At 39.7% G+C, this 19,505-nt stretch overlaps 1 protein-coding gene across 1 annotated transcript; it reads left to right on the top strand.

Annotated features, from left to right (window-relative positions):
• Nucleotides 1-1,865: 1,865 nt before the first annotated feature.
• CD5L (CD5 molecule like) lies at nucleotides 1,866-18,806 on the top strand. Its single transcript, XM_001380052.5, has 6 exons — nucleotides 1,866-2,019; nucleotides 2,838-2,864; nucleotides 7,758-8,072; nucleotides 8,760-9,086; nucleotides 16,711-17,030; nucleotides 18,389-18,806. Exons 1-6 carry the CDS (start codon nucleotides 1,992-1,994, stop codon nucleotides 18,746-18,748), a joined length of 1,377 nt encoding a protein of 458 aa, XP_001380089.4. The 5' UTR covers nucleotides 1,866-1,991; the 3' UTR covers nucleotides 18,749-18,806.
• The last annotated feature ends 699 nt before the right edge of the window (nucleotides 18,807-19,505 follow it).

The raw sequence follows: 19,505 nt of genomic DNA, 5'->3' as shown, positions 1-19,505 counted from the left end.
CTTCTCAGAATAATGGCTTTAAATGCATAAAACAAAATACAGAGAAAACCAAAGGTTAAGGGAAATAAGTATGTGATTTTTTTTTCCCATCCAAGTTCCCAAATCCTCTGAAATCAATCTACAAATCTCTTTGGAGATTTCAAGTTGAGAACCTCTGTACTAGAGAAAGTAGAAATAGCATTGAAGACTAAAATGGGAAAATCAGCTAGATGAGAACAAATGTATATAGAAGAGGTCCTTGCTGGAGGCAACACAAATTTTAAGGCATTGAGAGATCAGTTCTCAAGGCATGAAAGAGGGAAAGGCATAAATAACATAGGGAGGGATCTCATGGGCCTTATTATTAACAGAAAAAAAGGTGATCAAGTGAATATTAAGAGCTACCAGCCTACATGTCTTCTTTCCTTTATTCTATATGAACATTTTTCCCCAAAAGAGAAAAATTTTTAATTATTTTTTAGAAAATTTTATTTAGTCAATTTAGAACATTATGCTTACAATTATGGTTACAAGAATCATATTATTTCCCTCTCTCCCCTCCCCTATCCCTTCCCGAAGCTGACACATAATTTCACTGGGTTTTACATGTGTCCTTGATCAGAACCTATTTCCATGTTGTTGATGTTTGCTCTAGGATGATCATTTAGAGTCTACATCCCCAGTCACATTCCCTCAACCCATGTAATAAAGCAGTTGTTTTTCTTTTCTGTTTCTACTCCCACAGTTTTCCTTCTGAATATGGATAGTGTTTTTTTCTTGTAAATCCCTCCAAGTTGTTCTGGATCACTGCATTGTCACTAATGGAGAAGTCTATTACATTTGATTGTACCACAGTGTATCAGTCTCTATGTACAATGTTCTCCTGTTCTGCTCCTTTCACTTTGCATCAATTCCTGGAGGTCATTCCAGTTCACATGGAATTCCTCCAGTTCATTATTCCTTTGAGCACAATAGTATTCCATCAACAACATACACCACAGTTTGTTCAGCCATTCCCCAATTTGAAGGGCATCCCCTCATTTTCTAATTTTTGCCACCACAAAGAGCACAGCTATGAATATTCTTGTACAAGTCTTTTTCCTTATTATCTCTTTGGGGTACAAACCCAACAGTGCTATGGCTGGATCAAAGGGCAGACAGTTTTTTTAGCACCCTTTGGGCATAATTCCAAACTGCCCTCTAGAATGTCTGGATCAATCTATGTGAACATTTTATAAAAATAATCAGCACATACACTGAGGGCATCTATGTGAGACATAGAACACCACACCATTAAACAACTGAAGTTAAGGGTTATCCAAAAGATATTGGACTGATGTATATACAGTGGATTTGAAGAGGGAGTAGGAAACCCATTATAAATAAGGGATTAGGTGGAATAAATTCTATAAATTATTTCATTAAAGAGATATGTGAATAAAAAAGAAGATGGAAAGGTCATAAGGTAAAAGGAAGATGGATACAACTCAAAGATAACCTGTGTGGTCTATTAGCACATAGAGATCACACAACATCAACAGAAGGCTCCCACCATGTTGAGATTCTTGTAACAAATCAATGGGAAAGACAGAGCAATCATCATACATGAAGCACAAGCATGGATGGGCTACAATTTATATCACTGATGGGAATACCCTCCTACATCGTAGCAAAGATATAGTGAAATGCTGTAACTTTATGATTTTCAGGGCAGTAATTGAAACAGAAAGATGAAGAGGGAAAAAAACTGAGTGGTGAGCTGTTTTCTTTGATAGTCTTTGCACCAGCCCCCACCATTTTTTCCCTTCATGATATGTGTTGGACTCAGCAAGCCTCAGCTCTGCGCAGCTCCACCCATTGACCCCTGATCATCTGATATATTCCAACCCAGAACTGGGTTCCAGTACTTTATCTCTTACTCTCAGCCAAAGCTAAGAGCCACAAGCCACTTCCTTCCAGGTCTTCTTCTGCCATTACTCTGACCCTAGGATAATACCCACTCCATTCAAACCATGGTTCTACTCTTCTTCTGGATGCTTGGTAAGTATTCTTTGTTCCTTCCTGCTTTAGGTTCCTCAGTCCTCACAGCCTATAATCCTAGTATAGGTTTCAAGGGAGTTCATCCTTGACCACATTGTAGATAGGGGAGACTATTCACATAGAGAGTCCCAAACTTAACTCCCCTTGGTTTTATGTATTTGAAATATTTTTGCATTTTAAACTTCCTGAACCATATTTACCTTAAAAGTGAATATGTAATTTGACTACCATATCTTTTCCTATTTTGTTTGAGAGACTTGCCCAACTTGGGTTTGTGCCATTTTATTTTTTTATCCTAAAGGAATTCACCCATGACTATTCTCTATTCAGAGCAAAAAGGATAATTTGAAGCACTAAGCACAATGCCTGAAATATAGTACTTAATAAATGTATATCCACTGATTAACTGAGGCATGAATAGAGAGAAGCAGATCAAGGTAATAAAAAGAATGTACCTTTTCTATGTCATTTTATCTAAATTCTTTTTTAGGGTTTTGTCACTCTTTGGGGTGCTCTGAATCCTTCAAAATATAGAATAGACCCACCTCTTCCATGATGTCTTCTCTAAGGAGTTCAGGGCCCAGGAAACTTCTCCTTTGAAGAGCTATAGCACTGTTTGTCTAGTATCATTCATGTATATCAGGCATTATACATTTTTATATACACACCCCTAACTAGTCTATTATTGCCCAGAGGGCATGGATCCTGCCTTGAGAATCTTTGGGTTTTTCTATGTGAACACAGACTAGTGAGGGCTCCATAACAGGATTCAGTGACTGCTTGATTGGCTCATCTGTTTCTCTTTTTTCTTTCCTCAGCCATAAGAACCGCTTTTGGCTTCTCAGGTAAGAGCTTTTACTGAATCCTGGGACCCCTGAAAAGTTGATCCCTCTGACTAAAGGAGAAGACATTTTGAAGCTTCTTGAGCTCTGGAGATTTCAGAGCCCAAGGACAAGCACCAGAAAAGAGAATTTCTGCCCAATAACTTTCAATTTTCACCCCCAAGGATGGGGAAGGAGAGAGTAGAGAGAGTGATTTCTTCTAAAACTTCCACAGAACACAGCTCTTCCCCTTTCACTTCTTCTCTGGACTCTTTCAGAACAAACTGATGACTTGACAACTTGAGTTCAGAATTTATAGGGAGTTTGTAGATGCCAGTTAGGTTATGAATTCTCCGTCTTTCATTACTTATTAATGCATTTCAGCCTTCATATGAGATTCTTCTACTAACTCGCTGGGTGGTGTTTAGAGAATTACTTCCTTCTCCTCTCCAGGTCTCAGTTTCCATTTCAGTAAAATGAAAGAGTTGAATTAAAGTGATCTCACAAGTCTGCTCTAGCCCCAAGATGTCCATAGGGCTCTGACTCTTAACTCAATATTGCTTTTTTTTTTCCCTCTCACCAGCAGACTCCTGTACTCCTAGTTTCTTTGTTACTCAATGCTTTCTTCCTAGAGGACTAGATCTACCTCACGCTACAACAATTAGAAGTGGATTGTGGGGCTCAAGGAGAATGAAGTAAAAGGCTTGAGCCAGCCCATGTGGGTATATGATGGGCAATTTCCTAAGAATGGATTCCCAAGGAGTATTGAGAACCTACCCAAGGTGGTAGAAAGAACAATAATCTAAGAGGGAGGAGAGACCTGGGATTTAGTCCTGGTGATTGAAAATCACTCCAACTCTTCTCCTCACAAGAGAGGGGACAAGGGAATCTTTAGTGTTATCCAGATAATCTTGGGTTCTGGCTGCCTAAGAGGCAAATGAGTGCAGGAGTAAGTAGAGGGACTGGGAGTATAAGAAGCATTGTGGGACAAAAGGAATGGAAAAAGCAGCTCCAACTGGAAGAACATGGCATATACAGGCTGTGATGAGAAAGTGTTCAAGATGGTGTTCCAGTGATAATCTTTGTTGTGATTGTGCTTCAGGGTTACTCAAGAAGATTAGAGATAAAAGTCTCCAAAATGGACAATATCAAGGAACTGAGTGGCTAGGATGTTAGAATGATCATTTCCTTGGACTTTGAAAAATTGCTGTGTAGATGAGATAAAGGGTGAAATTTCCTTTTTTATATTGAAATGTATCATATACTTGTGGTTTTTAATGACTATATAACCTATTAATATCATTATTATTGCCTCCTTAGTCAAGGGGACAGATTTAATGATTAGCTTGATATTATGCCTACTCCTAAGTCTATTTCTCAAGTTTTTTTTATAGTCCTTGAATATTTGTAGTCTTAACCATAATGAATAAAAGCAGCTCATGAAAAAAGCACATTAGAGTTTACAAAGATCTTTCTTGAAGACATCTCTCTAAGGTAGGTGGTATGATCATGAGAACTATTATCTCCATTTTTCAAATGAGCAAGCTGAGAGTCAAAGAGTTTATGTGATTTGCCCAAAGTCAAAAAGCTAGTAAATGATTTAAACCCAATCATGATTTTAAATTAATTCTTTTGACTTCAAGTCTAAAATGCCTTCCATTGTCAAACATTCCATTTGTGAAATAACCACAGCCTTAAAACAGCCACCCCACCATTTTCTATGCTGTTTTGGGAGAAGGGAAAGTAGCTATTAAGACTCAGGGCTTTCATTTGTCCCTCAGTGTATGTCCCTAAAGACTGGTGCTCCAAGGCTTTGGCCATTCCTTCCCTCAACCAACAAGTCTCAAATCTTCAGGTTCATCAGAATCGAACATGTGAATCAAATATGACCTCCTCTTCCCCCTGAAATCAGCAGAGCATTTGCACGGCATGGGGCAGTGAGTAGATTTTGAAATAGAAGGGTGTAGGGTTGGGATTAGGAATAGGGCAGAAATAAAACTCAATGCTTCCTCCTTTTGTCACCACTCCCTGTGAAAGGTGTGAGACATCTCAGATTAGCACCTGAATATCTAAGAAGGTCAAGTTGGAATATGCCAAACAGTAGCTAATTTAGCCAAGAGTCAGCTTTGTAGTGTAATAGATGGGGAGGGAATAAAGGAAGAAGCATTTATTAAGCACCTACTGTGTACCTGGCACTCTGCTAAGTACTTTACAAATATTACTTCATTTGATCATCACAAAAATCAAAGGAGGTTGACTCTCTTATTATCTCCATTTTATAGCTGAGGAAACTGAGATAGAGATTAAGTAGCTTGCCAAGGGTCACACAGTTTGTAAGTGTCCATGTCTTGATTTGAACTCAAGTCTTGCTGACTCCAGGCCCAGGGCTTTAGCCACTGAGCCACCTTGATTCCCCTATAACTAGGCAAATCTCCTATCTTTTTCAGTCTCAGTTTTCTAATTTGTAAAAGGGGGATAATAACATCCCTTCAGGAGCAGCTAGGTGGCATAGTGGATAGAGCTCTGAGTCTGGAATCAGAAAGACTTCTCTTCCTGATTTCCCAGACACTGACTAGCTGTGTGACCCTGGAAAAGTCATTTAATTTTGTGTTTGCCTTAATTTCCTAATATACAAAATGAGATGGAGAAGGAAATGGCAAACCACTGTGTTAAATTTGGCAAGAAATCCCCAAATGGGGTCATGAAATGTTGAACATGACTGAAAAATGACTAAACCACAATAAATAATACTTCCCCTTCAGGATGGTAGTGAAGATCACATGAGATGATTTATGTAAGATGTTTTGCAAACCTTAAAGTTCTTTATAAATAACTAGCTGTTCTTCTGTGCTTAGGAGGCCCTGCTATTTCAATGGCTTGGGAAACTCCTGGGGAGGAAGCTCTTTCAATTAATGTGGGTCAGCATCTGTTTGGCAACTTATGGTCTTGGAGAATTGCCTGAGGCACTGAGAAGTTAAGTGACCCATCCATGGTCATTGGGTCATACATATCAGAGGCAGGACTTGAACACATTTTTTCCTGACTCACTCAAGTTTAGCAGATTTAAATAGCATAGGACCACCAGGGATTTCCCCACAGGTGAAGAATTCCCCACAAGAAAGGAAAATTTGCTTTGGGCAAAAAGATTTTTTTTAGATCCTGCAAGAGATTGTGTGGTAGAGGGAGAGGACCTTGAATATGGCACTGGAACTGGAGTTTGGATTCTCACTTTGGCATTTGACAGTCATGGAACCCTGGGCAAATCATTTAGTTCTCTAGGCTCCTCAAGTCTGAAATGAAAAGATTATACTCAAAGATCCCCTCTAGCTCTCAAGTTATGATCCTCAAAAGAAAAAGGACAGGAGCTGAGCTTGGTGTTTGGGCTTGGTGCAGCTGTGTCCAGGGGCAGTGAGTGTGTGACAAGATGGTGAGGATGGAGACAGGAGTTAGAGTCCTGTGGGATTTGTTGGACAAGAAGGGAGAAGGAAGTGGGGTCCAAGCTCTGACTTGACAGGTAGGACTGCCCTACTCCATAATGATTGGGATGGCTTTTCAGGCAATGACTTGTAGCACAATGCTGGAGGTCCTGGGGCCCAGAGGGAGACTCAGAAACTTCCCCACCCTCACATATGACTGAGTGGAGCTTCCAATGGAAAAATATGGAGGAAGGGATAGTTTTCCAGGCCTTGCTGGAAGGTCATTCCTTTCTGCCTCTCTGAGTTTAGAATTTAAGAACTTTTCTTTCTCTCCAAGTTTTTCTTTCTCTATATCCTTAGACTTTCCCACAGGGAGTGAGCAGAAAACCTGAGTTGAAAATATGGTGGATCTCCCCATTAAGTGGAGTCAGTTCAGAAGTATGAGAGACAGAGTATGAGGTTCTGGATTGCACCAGGGAAAGGGAGATATTTCTCCAAGTCTAGGAGCTCTAGACTGACACCCTGCCTGTCCTGGAAGAGAGGCACATCAGGAAAGGCAAGGCAGAAGAAGACACTAGTCCTTCAACCCTTGCTGGAGAGCTGTGCCTTCCTGAGTATGCCTCTGCTTCCCACCCCAGGAACCTCAAAGCCAAGGAGAGCCCTTTTCTATTCAGCTGCTTTTTTTTTTTTTTTGTGAGTCGGTACATCTGCCCAGAAAGGACTGGAGCCACAGGGAAGGAGAGTCAGAGATGGGAAGAGACTGAGGTCCTTCAATGGAGATCAAATTTCACTAACTTAGTTTTATGAGTGTTAGACTGGGAATCAGGGAACCTAGCTCTAATGCCAATTCAGTTCTTCTGTTCCCACCCTCTCCAAAGAGATAGTTGGACAAAGTGGTCTCCAAAGGTTTCTCCAGCACTAAAAGTATGTAAGGCTCTTTGGCCAGCTTCAATTTCTGTAAGAGTTGTTCTGTTTTGTTTTTCTGTGACTTATTTCTCTGAGATTTCAGTTTCCTACCTTATCACACTGAGTTACTCTAAACGATGTCTAAATGATCTCTAAGATCCCTCTCATCACTGTGACAATTGTGAGGAAATGGGGTTGACATCTATCTCTTTGCTATGTGGCTTAAAACACCACTCCAGAAGCAACCAGTCTACTTGGATATTATATATGAGAACATCGTGAACCTTAGAACCTATTTGTCAAGAATGTTTAGTTTAAAGATGAAGGTGCCCAAAAGCCAGTTTCTTAAGGGGCAGGAAGCCTTCCAAGTGATGGCTTTCATGTGTCCTGCTGTTTATTTCTCTTCCTATGGAGTGGTCATCTATTTCCCCCTCAACTAAAGTAGGGTATTTATGCCAATTTCCCCATTATTTGACAGCTTGACCATGGGGTGAAAATCCCTAGCTATGGTTCTGGGTGAGTACCTTTCCAAATCTGTCCTGTGTGATTATTTTCGAGGTCTCTCATCTCCTCCCAATGATCTGGTCCTTTGCAGACCCCCTTTATGGTGTGCGCCTAGTGGGAGGTGAAAACCGTTGTGAAGGCCGGGTAGAGTTGTGGAAGGACGGGCAATGGGGCACTGTATGTGATGACCATTGGAAGAAAGAAATAGCCACTATGGTATGCCAAGAGCTGAAATGTGGACCAGTTATGAAGACACCTGCTGGCAGACTCTATTCACCAAAAGCTGAGAAAGATCAGCACATCTGGAACCCAATGTGCCAAGGAACAGAACAGACACTGGCAGAATGTGAAGAAGATGTTGTAGATTGTGATAATCATGAAGAAGATGCAGGTGCAATCTGTGGAGGTGAGTTATTAATGATCAGCTCAGGGCTTTGGCTGACTCTGGACTTTGTAATGATAATAATAATAATAACATTGATAATAATAAGAAGAAGTATAATTGTGCTTTTAAGATTTACAAAGTGCTTTCCTTAGATCAGTCCTATAGGGTATGTAGCACAAGTTATTATCTTTATTTTATGGTTGAAGAAACAGAGGTCCAGAGAGAGAGTATAGAGGATGCAGATGGGCATTCAAATTATCTCTAATTTGTCCCTTTCAGTCTTAAGACTATGATCCTATCTGTGTGGTCACAGACCACACACTTAGAGTCTCTTGTCCTTAATTTTCCCTTTTGTGAAATGGAGAGGATGGACTAAATGCCCTCTGTGATAACATCTAGTTCTTCTTCCAGCGATGTGACTAGGTGATTCCACTAATTTTGTTTTTTATTATTTGAGCCGATTGTTTTTAAGTCTTTAGAGAGACACCATTGTCTAGCACCTGACAGACTTTGGCCTAATTTCTTTCAATCTGCAAAAGGAGGATATTACCCACACCTACCTTACAAGACTGTTGGGAGAATTCAGCAAAATAATAGATGTAAAAATGCTGTGAAAAATCAAAATAAATATGTAAATTGTTGCTAATAAGCAGACTCAGGATTGTAAATCTAACCTCTTAGGTGCTTTTCATTGTTTTATTTTTTAAGTCCCCCTTCATTTAGAGGGGACCCGACTGGTCAATGGCCCTGGACCCTGCACTGGCCGAGTGGAGGTGAAATATGCTGGGGAATGGGGTACAGTGTGTAATGAAGACTGGAACCTCCAAGATGCCAAGGTACTGTGTCATGAGCTGGGCTGTGGAAGGCCCTTGCTGACCAAGGGATCTTGTAAAAAGGATCAGCAGGGCAGAGGAGAGATCTGGCTGAGCCAAGTGAAATGCCGAGGATCTGAAGCATCCCTGAGGGACTGTCCAACTGCACCAGTGGGCGAGAACAACTGTACCCATTATGATGATGTTTGGGTCCAGTGTGAAGGTAATGCTTGGGAGTCTCAGATCCAACTCTGGTTAAGTCTAATCCAATGAATCCAGTATGTTTTGGGAACCATAAGAGAATGGGCACTTAGTTCCCTCCCACTAGAAATGGAACACTTTGGGGGCAGCTGGGTGGCTGAGATTGGTGGACTGGTGGATTGAGAACCAGGCCTAGAGATGGGAGGTCCTAGGTTCAAATTTGACCTCAAATACTTCTCAGCTGTGTGACCTTGGGCAAGTCACTTGACTCCCATTGCTTAGCCCTTACCACTCTTCTGCCTTAGAACCAATACATAGTATTGATTCTAAGATGGAAGTTAAGGATTTAAAAAAAAAAAGAAAGAAAGAAATAGAGCACTTTGCTCTTAGAAGAAAGCAGGATCAGTTTATGGTAGCTGCTGAATGGCATGGAAGTTCAAACTTGTTGTGTATTAACTAAGTCAACTTGGAATTATCTATTAGGGCCTATTATGAAGAGATCAGCTTCTCTCAGCTCCCCAGAAAGTTTTTTGAGCCTCTTTAAAGAAACATTTGCAAAGAGTCAGGGAACCTTTTCTCCTAGCTCAGGGGTTTTTGATATGGAGTCTAGGAACTTGTATTGTTTTTATTTTTGTTTAATGTTTTGATCATTATATTTCAAGATCATTGATTGCCCTTGTTTTCCTACATATTTTGGTGCTGTGGGGTGGGCCAGCCTCCCACAGGGGATGGGGTCTTGGAAGTGGGACGGTGTTGGTGGAATGATGGATGGGATACAGCTTTCACATTCAACTCGTAGCACAGGTTTCACAGGATAAACTACTCCACCTTGATTGAGGCCTGGCTTTATTTTATACCCTCATGATTACACATCTACTTGGCATACATGTTTCCATAGAACCTAACAACAGACAGGAAGTCTAGGGAGATAGTCAATGAAACATTGTTGCTAAGTGCAGGTCAGAGGGAAGAATCAACATGACCCATATATAAGTTGGGGAATTCAGAGCACGGATTTGCCAGAAGTTTTTATGCCTAGAAAAGAGGGTCCTATCTAAGTGGGTATATAAGAATCCTTAGGTTTAATTTTGTAAGTGGGATATCCTGGTAATATCCTGGGGGGGACAGAGTGGGACATCTATATTAACTCTGCAAGCATGTTGCTCTCATCTATTTTTCCTGGGGCTAAATAAGAATAATAATCACAGCAATTCCAATAATAAGGGGATGTTAATAAGGAAAATCACTTAGGAGGGTTCAGTGGATGTTTCCATCCTTCCTCGGGGCTGCTTTGTAGTCCTCAGTTTCCATGTGTGATCATGTCAAATAGCATGGTCTTTGATGGCTCCTAGCATTTTAGTGTTATATATTTAAAAATCTTATTCTGAGAAAAGATTCCCAGATTTCACAAGAATACTAAAGGGGTCTATGACACACAAAAAAGGTGAAGAACCTGTACCAGCTGAGCCCCAAATAGTCACTTGCCTCTGAGGTTTTCATGAATTTCTTTTTTAATGGTCCCCATGCCCCCAGAGCATATCTTAAAGTGTTATTACTTCACAAAGTTCTTCTGAGGATCAACTGAGATAATATAAAAACATGTCACCAAAGTTGAAGTATTATATAATAATGCTAGCTATTTATTATTCATTCAAGAAGACAACCATTTTTAAGCTCATGTCAGAAAAGAGAATAGGAATTCAGTTCAATGTATTAGATTGTTATTGAAGCTTACTGTCTTTAAGGTACTACTTCTCAGCTATGGGGGAATCAGACATAGGGTTTATGAGATCACAATCTATTTGGAGGAATATGACACATTCCCAATAACTGAAATAAAACATAACGTATAATAATCACTTAAAAGAAGTGAAAAGTGCTGGGTGAAGTCTGAAGGGAAAACATGATTACTAACCACAGCCTGGCCCCAATTGGTACAAGTAATGAATCCTCTGAAGTAGTTGCATCATAGAAATACCCACTGCACATTTCCAATGGGCTGAAATCAACTACCATATTTTACGTAATTAAACTTTGAATGCATGTGACCACTTCAGGGGATTTATTATAATAATTAGGACTCAGTTGTAGGTAAAATAGAGATGACTTTCTAGAGCGTTTGAGTTGGAAGATGGCATTCCAGCAAAGGGCTGTCCCAGCTGAACCCCAAATAAAGTAACTTAATTCCAAGGTTTTCATTACTTTATTTTTAACAGTCCCTATGCCTCTAAAGTACATCTTAAAGTACTATAAAATGGTATGTGCAGAGGACAGAGACTAAGGGACAGAATTATTGAAATATATTGTAGAAAGAGTTCTTAGCCCCATTTTTGACCCCATACTTTAACAACATATCTCCCTACAAGATGCCTAACAAGTGAACAAGTGATAGTTCAACCTCTGCTTGGAGATCTCCCAAAGCAGCCCATTGTAATCTGGGACAGCTCTAATTGTTGGGAAATTTTTCCTTACATTAAACCTAAAACTGACTATTTGGAATTTCTACCCATTCCTAGTTCTGCTTTCAGGGGCCAAGCAAAACAGTCTAACCCATATTTTAAAGGACAGCCTTTTAAATACTTGAAAATTGCTATCTTGTCTCTACTAAGTTTTCTTTATACCAAATATCCCTAGATTCTTAAACCAATGATCATCATGTGACATGATCCCATAGGGTGTCTTGATACCATCCAGACTACCTTTCTCTGAACAATTTCCATTTTATCAATAATCTTCCTAAAAGGTGGTGCCCAAACAGATTATAATACTCCAGATATGCTCCACAAAGGCATAGTGCAGAGAAATTATTGCCTCCCTACTCCTAGACACTAAACCTTTTCTAAATGTGGTCCAAATTTGCCTTACCTTTCTTGGTTGCCATTTCATAATGTTGACTTTTATTGAGTTGACAATTCACTAAAACCCCTAAATTTTTCTTTTGGTCTTCCCCATCCTGTAATTGGAATTTTAAAAAAATCAAAGTGTAAGGCTTTGTATTTGGCCACAAAAATAACATATATTTGGACCAGCTTCCAAACCTTTCAAGGTGTTTAATACCTTCCAAATTTTTGAACCACACTGAGCCTCTCATCAGTCAACAAGCATTTATTTAGCACCTACTATGTTCCAGGCACTGTGCTAAAGTACTATAGGTACAAAGAAAGGAAAAATATAGTCTCTGCCCTCAAGAAGTCACAATGTGATGGGGGAGACAACAGACAAATAACTATGTATGGGTGAGCTACAGACAGGTTAAAGAGGAAACATTCAATAGAGGAATGGCATTAGAATGAAGGAAAATTTAGATTTTGGCTGAGACTTAAAGGAAGCCAAGGAATTATTATATTATGCAGTTTCCTATAGTTATAGTATTCAGGATTATAAAATTTTAGAGCGTACTATATCAGGAAACAGAGTGTGCTGCTTTGACTAAGAAGTTAAGAACATTGAACTTACTTATAAGTCAATAGGGATCCAGTGAATGGAATGATATTTTTATTGCTGTTTTTTTTCCACTTTAAACATTATTTTATTTGGTCATTTCCAAACATTATTCATTGGAAACAAAGATCATTTTCTTTTCCTCCCCCCCTTCCCACCACCTCTCCCATAGCCGGCGCACAATTCCACTGGGTATCACTTGTGTTCTTGGTTCAAACCCATTTCCATGTTGTTGGTATTTGCATTAGAGTGTTCAATTGGAGTCTCTCCTCAGTTTAGTGCTGGTTTTAACAAAGTAATATGAGATCTGTTTATGAAGAAGACATGTCTGGAAGTTTAGAGAATGAATCAGAGGGAAGAGATAATTAATGGAAGCAAAAGAACCTGATAAGGAAGTTATTGAAAAAGCCCAGTTAGGTGGTCATGAGTGTCCATACTAGGCAACTGTGCTAGGAAAGAGAATAGGAAGACAGATGCAAAAAGTGCTCTGGAGGTAAAATCAACAAGGCTTGATAAATCATTTGTAGGAGATGAGGGGGAGGGAAGAGTCAGCAGTCAATGGTGGTGCCACAGGCAGAAACTGAAGTCTGAAAGAAGATATAAGCTCCCAGAGGGTTTGTATCTCTAGCATTTTGAATAGTGACTTGTGTTTAATAGACGCTTTAAAAATGTTTGTTGAATTAATGAATAAAAGGCAAGCTTAAGGAGAAAAAATAATATGCTTTTGAGGTCATCTGCTAGTTTCAAAGCATCTCTATGACTGTTCCATAGTGTAAAGCTTTGGCCCAAAATTTCCTGAGAGCTAAAATTTGATTGGGTAACTAAGTGGTGCAGTGGATAGTGTGCTAGATCTGGAGTCCAGAAGACACATCTTTGTGAGTTCAAATATGGCCTTGGGCACTTCCTAGAACTTCACTGTCTGGTTCACCCCCATACTATAAACAAACAAACAAACAAATATATATATATGTATATATATATATATACATAAATATATAATAAGATAAAACTGAGGGAAATGATTAACCTGAAGTCACACAGTGGCTGAGCTAAGACTAGAACTCAAGGCTACCTCCCTCCTTCTCTAGTACTCTTTCTACTGCCCTTTGTTATCTTTGCCTAATCAATCCCAAACAAGATCATAACTTCACTCCCTGGAGTCCCATGAGCTACATGGGACAACCAGGCAAGTGTGCTCTCCATGTAATTAGAGATGTGAATCTCCGGTTGTGAGGAAAATTCATACTATAGATATAGAGGATATAGACTTAGGCTTCAACTGCATACAGACGTTTGTTAAAAGTGGGCAAGGAATTAACTACCCAAGGAGTGAGAAGAGAAGAGGTGTGAGAGCTGGTCTGCACATGAGTTAATTCCTAGGTGTATTGAATCCTTGACCTAGCCAGGGAATATAATAAGACTTTTTCACATAAGCCTTGATAAAACAAAAGTAGGAAGAGACATCTGTTCTATGGCATTTCCCAAAGACAGATTCCAAATGCCTTTGGATCATCTGCTGGTTTAAGATAATCTTCATGGCAGCTCCATAGTGTAGAGCTTTGACCAAGAATTTCCTAAGATCTAAAATCCGATTGGGCAGATAGGTGGTGTAGTAAGATAGAATGTCAGGCTGGAGTCAGGAAAATTCATCTTCCTGAGTTGAAATCTGGTCTAAGATATTTACTAGCTGTGTGACCCTGGTCATTTTACCCTGTTTATCTCAGTTCCTCATCTGTAAAATGAGCTGGAAAAGGAAATGGCAAACCACCCCAGTATCTTTGCCAGGAAAACCCCAAAAGGGGTTACAAAGAGTCACAACATGCCTGAAAACTTTGAACCTCAAAACAAACAAACTTGACTGTTATCATCATAATTAAGCTTTTCTATTTAATTATACATCTTGGAAACATTTTCATCTTAGAACTCTTTTATTATAATTAACATGTTTTAATATATTACAATTATATTTATTACTGGGAAGAAGACTGGGAAGGAAGTGGGACATGGAAAGAAAAACAATGGAGAACAGAAAAGGAAAATTAGAAAGTAATTGGAGAAGTGTGAACTCTATTCTTTACCTAGCCACTTCCTTTTGAGCTCTGGGAATATTCAGGTTACATAGAATGGGATTTGAATAGAAAAAAGAAGTCCCCCATACTAGTTAAGTGCTCTGAGACTATCATATGAAGATTTTTCCAGTGGCTAGAATTGAATTGAACTGGGGTGGTGCTGTAGGGGTGAATGAAGAATCTGCTTGTGGGGCCATGTGTATTGAGAAGAAGACTAGTGCTATAGAAAGAACATTTTAGAAGGAATCAGAACAACTTGATTTGACAACTGGATACTCTGTCATGTAGTCCTGAAAATCTTGGGCAAATCATTACATTTCCTTGGGCTTGTCTTTCCTCAGGTGTAAAATGTTGACATTCTCTGGCTTAATACTTCATAAGGGCTTCATAAGATTTAGTCTGGAAGATACTATCTAGTCTAATAATTAATCTTTTTGGTCTCACGGCTTCTTTATCCTCTTAAAAATCATTAAGAACTTCCCCTTTTTCCCAAGAGCTTTTTAAAAATATGACTTCTATCCATTGATATTTATCAGAATAGAAATTAAAATATTATCATGAGAATATTATTAGTAGTATTATGAGAATAGCTGAAAGTGAGAGAGTTATCATGATAGAAATAAAACCATCTTAGTATTATGAAAATTGTTTTGATCTCATGGTGTCTGGAACACACGTTGAGAAACTGATCTAATTCAATCTTCTAATTTTATTAATTAGAAAATTGAGGAGGCCTAAAGGGAAGTAAGAAAAATTTACTAAGCACCTATTCTGTGGCATGTGTTTTATAAATTTGATCCTCACAATAACCAGCAAGTTGAGACAAAAAGCAACTTTTTGGTGTAGTAGAGTAGGCCCAGTCTCAAACACTTACTAGTTATGTGACATTGGGAGGGAGAGAGAAAAGGATGAAACATTTATGAAATACCTGCTACATGATAGGCACTGTGCTAAGTTAAAAATATATTCTCATTTGATCCTCTCAATAACTCTGGGAGGTAAGTTCTATTGTTATCTCCATTTTCAGATGAGAAAACCAAGGCAAACAGAGGTTTAGTGACTTGCCCAAGATATTCAGCTAGCATTTATCCAGGGTCAGATTTGAACTCAGACCTTGCTGATTCTATCCTCAATGCTCTATCAATGTTACCTCTCTTCCCCAAGAGGTCTTGTTAGTTAATCATCCTCCAGAGGGGCAGTCATTTGCTCAAGATCATATATTTAGCAAAGAACAGAGCTTAGGTTAAACTATAAAGCTAATTGTTTGCCCAGAAACCTGCTCTTATTTTTATCTCTGAGTTCCTGTAAAATTGCGATAAGAATATCTAATCTGCTTATTATTTAAAAGACTGCGGATTTTACAGTGGAAACAACTCCATGTTTGGCAACAGAGGGCCAGACTCTGAATCCAGACTGTTAGTACCTTTTGTTATTTGGGCAAGTACCTTGAGTTTCCTGAGCCTTGGTTTCCTTATCTGTAAAATGTAGGGTTAAAAACTAAGTTGCTTCTAATCTGCCTTCCACTGGAAATCCTATCTCTGATTATGAGTACTTCACAGAATTATGAGGATCTAATGAGGTACTGAATGTGAATTTGCTTTTGAAATATCAGCTACTCTCCTAGATTTCTTTCAGTTATAAGTCCTAGAATCCTATTGTTGTGGAAAAGAGAAAGAAAGAAAGAAAGAAAGAAAGAAAGAAAGAAAGAAAGAAAGAAAGAAAGAAAGAAAGAAAGAAAGAAAGAAAGAAAGAAAGAAAGAAAGAAAGAAAGAAAGAAAGAAAGAAAGAAAGAAAGAAAGAAAGAAAGAAAGAAAGAAAGAAAGAAAGAAAGAAAGAAAGAAAGAAAGAAAGAAAGAAAGAAAGAAAGAAAGAAAGAAAGAAAGAAAGAAAGAGAGAGAGGGAGGGAAGAAGGAAGGAAGGAAGGAAGGAAGGAAGGAAGGAAGGAAGGAAGGAAGGAAGGAAGGAAGGAAGGAAGGAAGGAAGGAAGGGAGGGAGGGAGGGAGGGAGGAAGGAAGGAATCTAAAGTTATTAAGGGAAAGAGAATCTAGTGGGGAAAAGAAAAATGGACCCAAATATGCCTGCAGGGGTTCAGGGGTACAGTATCCATTTTTCACTCAATTCTCTCTTCCCTCCCAGAACCGTTTGCTTTGAGGCTGGTGGATGGAGGAGACAAGTGTTCAGGTCGTGTGGAGGTGTTTCACAAGGGCCTTTGGGGTTCTGTTTGCAATGATGGCTGGGGAGAAAAAGAGGATCAGGTGGTTTGCCAGGAGATGAAGTGTGGTAAGGCCCTCCTCCAGAAGTCTGGAACCAGAAAGAGGTTTGGCCTTGGGAAAGGACAGATCTGGTTGGATGATGTCCGCTGCAAGGGGAAGGAGGCATCCTTGAAACAATGTCAACACCGCCTCTGGGCCGCCATGACTGTACTCACAGGGAAGATGTGTCTGTGGTCTGCTCTGGTATGCTTGAAGACTATGGGGAGCCTAGGCTGGGATGGGGGGTCACCTTCTTAAGCTCAGCTTGACCCATTCTTTCACCCCTAGAATGCTTAACTTGTTGACCACAATATCCCTTTGTTGCCAGCCCATTGGTTTTCATTTAGCCTCATTAATGTCCTGGGGGGAGGAAATGATAGTAAAAAAAAAAAAGTATAGATTGTCTGGTTCCCTGCTTTCATTTTACAGATGAAGAAACTGAGGTATAGAGGGAGCAAATGATTAACCTGAAGTCATTCGGTAGCAGAGCTAAGACTAGAATTCAAGTCTACTTCCCTCCTTGTCTAATACAATTTCCATTGGCCTTTGCTTTCTCTTCCTAATTAATCCCAACCAAGATTATGAGAAAGAGCTGTAACCCCACCTCCCAACCCTTGTTCATGGGCTACATCTGGGAGAGATCCTTGGATCATATTAGAAAAACCTAGTTCCTATTTCTATAGCACAGAAATTCCCCAGGCAATGAAGCAGGACTCCCTAACCACAATCCCCCCAAGTCTCCAATAGTTACTTAAGAAGATCCTCAATTTCCAGTGCCTGCCTCTCTGGAGACTGCTCTCCAGGAAGAATAGAATGGCAAGCATAGGGCTTAAAGCATATAAAGGAGGGGAAGAGGCAATCAGGGTATACTTCCTGCTTCATGATATTCCTTATTCTAAAGATCAGATGGGGGGGGGGTTGATTGGCGCTTGGAAACTCTGAATTTCACATCCAGTTCTTGGAGCTAGCAATGAAGCTGTTATGACAACAATAATAGTCCTTTTTATATCTACATAGTCCTTTAAAACTTTCCAAAGTGCTTTCCTTACGAAAAATCTTGGGAGGTGAATAGTGCCAATATTATTTTCTTTATATTACAAATGAGAAAATTGAGGCTTAGCAAGAAGAAGTGAATTGTTCCAGATGGAGAAGTAGTAAAATTTAGTCATAATTTATCATTATTTCAGTAGGCAAGGAAGGGTATCGTATAAGTTCTGTATCACTTCTGTTTGGAAATGCCATAGCTGGGATGAGAACAGTGAGTGGGGACCTCATGGGTGGCATCCTCTTTCCTATACTGACTGACCTCATCCTCCTTAGACTCCCAGTGAGCAATCCACAAGGACTTACTGAATTTCAAGGTAAAAAGAAACTGAGAGTTCATGTAGTCCAACATATGTCTCTCTCCTCAACACAAACCCACCTCCATTTAATAGATGAGAAATGGTCTCAGCGAGATTAGATTAGCTGACATTCAAGCTCATGCCCTCTCCCCCATCCCACCGATTCTCCTCCCACTCCTCCTCACAATTCTTTTGCTTACTTTTTTGTCTCCTTTCCAGGATAATAGTAGGACCCTTTTTTTGGAGCCTTCAGTCCAGCCTGGTTCCAGAAATGTCTCCTGCCAGGTCCTGTGGATTCCATCTCTCCCCTGGTTGCGGATGAACCAGAAGGCTTTATCTGTTTCTCCTTCACTTTTACCAAGGAGTCTCTCAGCTTGGACTGTGGAATCCACTACCCTGAGAGCAGCCCTTTTATTCCTTCCTGAAATTATAATGTGTGAGGACAGAGGAAGGAGAGCTGAGTTCCTGTCCTTTCTAGTCTCATCTCACTGCAAACTCCTGGCCACCCCAACTTTCCTCTTTCCTCTTTGCCCGGCCTTGGAGTCTCCAGTTCTACCTGGTTGGTACTTTTCCTTCTGAGCTTTCAGAACAGGACTAGTGCATATGGATTAATAAAAGCAGCAAAGGAAATTGAGTGTTAGCCTCTTTTATATAGATTATGAGAAGAAACTCTTCTTAGAAGCATTTTTAGTGCTTTTAGCTCTACTCAGAGCTTTGGATCTCATCTTAGTAGGACTTCTCACTTGCCCCTGGGCTCTTAAGAGTTTTCAAGTCTTAGAAGGTAGGGGGTACAGCTGGGTGACTCAGTGGATTGAGAGCCAGGCCTGCAGACAGGAGGTTCTGGGTTCAAATGCGACCTCAGACACTTTCTACCTGGATGACCCTGGGCAAGTCAATCAGTCCCCATTGCCTAGCCCTTACTGCTCTTCTACCTTGGAACCAATACACAGTATTGATTCTGAGGTGGAAGATAAGGGTTTAAAAAAAAAAGAAGGTAGGGTTTTGGCTTGGGTTGAAATATTTACAGGGGTACAAATCATCTCCTAAGTTCCAGAACTGGCATATTTACTCTGAAAAACATTGGTGTTGCAGTTAAAATGAATGATCCTTCCTCCCATTTGTATGTATCTTTTGAACCACTTTTTAAAACTGTAAAGGTTCTTTATTAAAAAAATTAACCCTTACTTTTCATCTTATAATTAATACTGACTATTGGTACCAAAGCGGAAGAGCAGTAAGGACTAGGCAATTGGGGTTAAATGACTTGCCTATGGTCATATAGCTAAGTATTTGAGGTGAAATTTGAACCCAGAACCTCCTGTCTCTAGGCCTGCCT

Source organism: Monodelphis domestica, chromosome 2 (assembly GCF_027887165.1).
Source record: "Monodelphis domestica isolate mMonDom1 chromosome 2, mMonDom1.pri, whole genome shotgun sequence".
Taxonomy (NCBI): domain Eukaryota; kingdom Metazoa; phylum Chordata; class Mammalia; order Didelphimorphia; family Didelphidae; genus Monodelphis; species Monodelphis domestica.
The sequence above is the reverse complement of the archived record's forward strand: the minus strand, read 5'-3'. Positions and strand labels throughout refer to the sequence as shown.

Excerpts from the sequence above, each read along its gene's own strand:
- CD5L (XM_001380052.5), top strand. The coding sequence starts at position 1,992 with ATGGTTCTACTCTTCTTCTGGATGCTTG. Across the intron at positions 2,020-2,837 it reads ACTCTTCTTCTGGATGCTTG|CCATAAGAACCGCTTTTGGC; the intron begins GTAAGTATTCTT and ends TTCTTTCCTCAG. Across the intron at positions 2,865-7,757 it reads AACCGCTTTTGGCTTCTCAG|ACCCCCTTTATGGTGTGCGC; the intron begins GTAAGAGCTTTT and ends GGTCCTTTGCAG.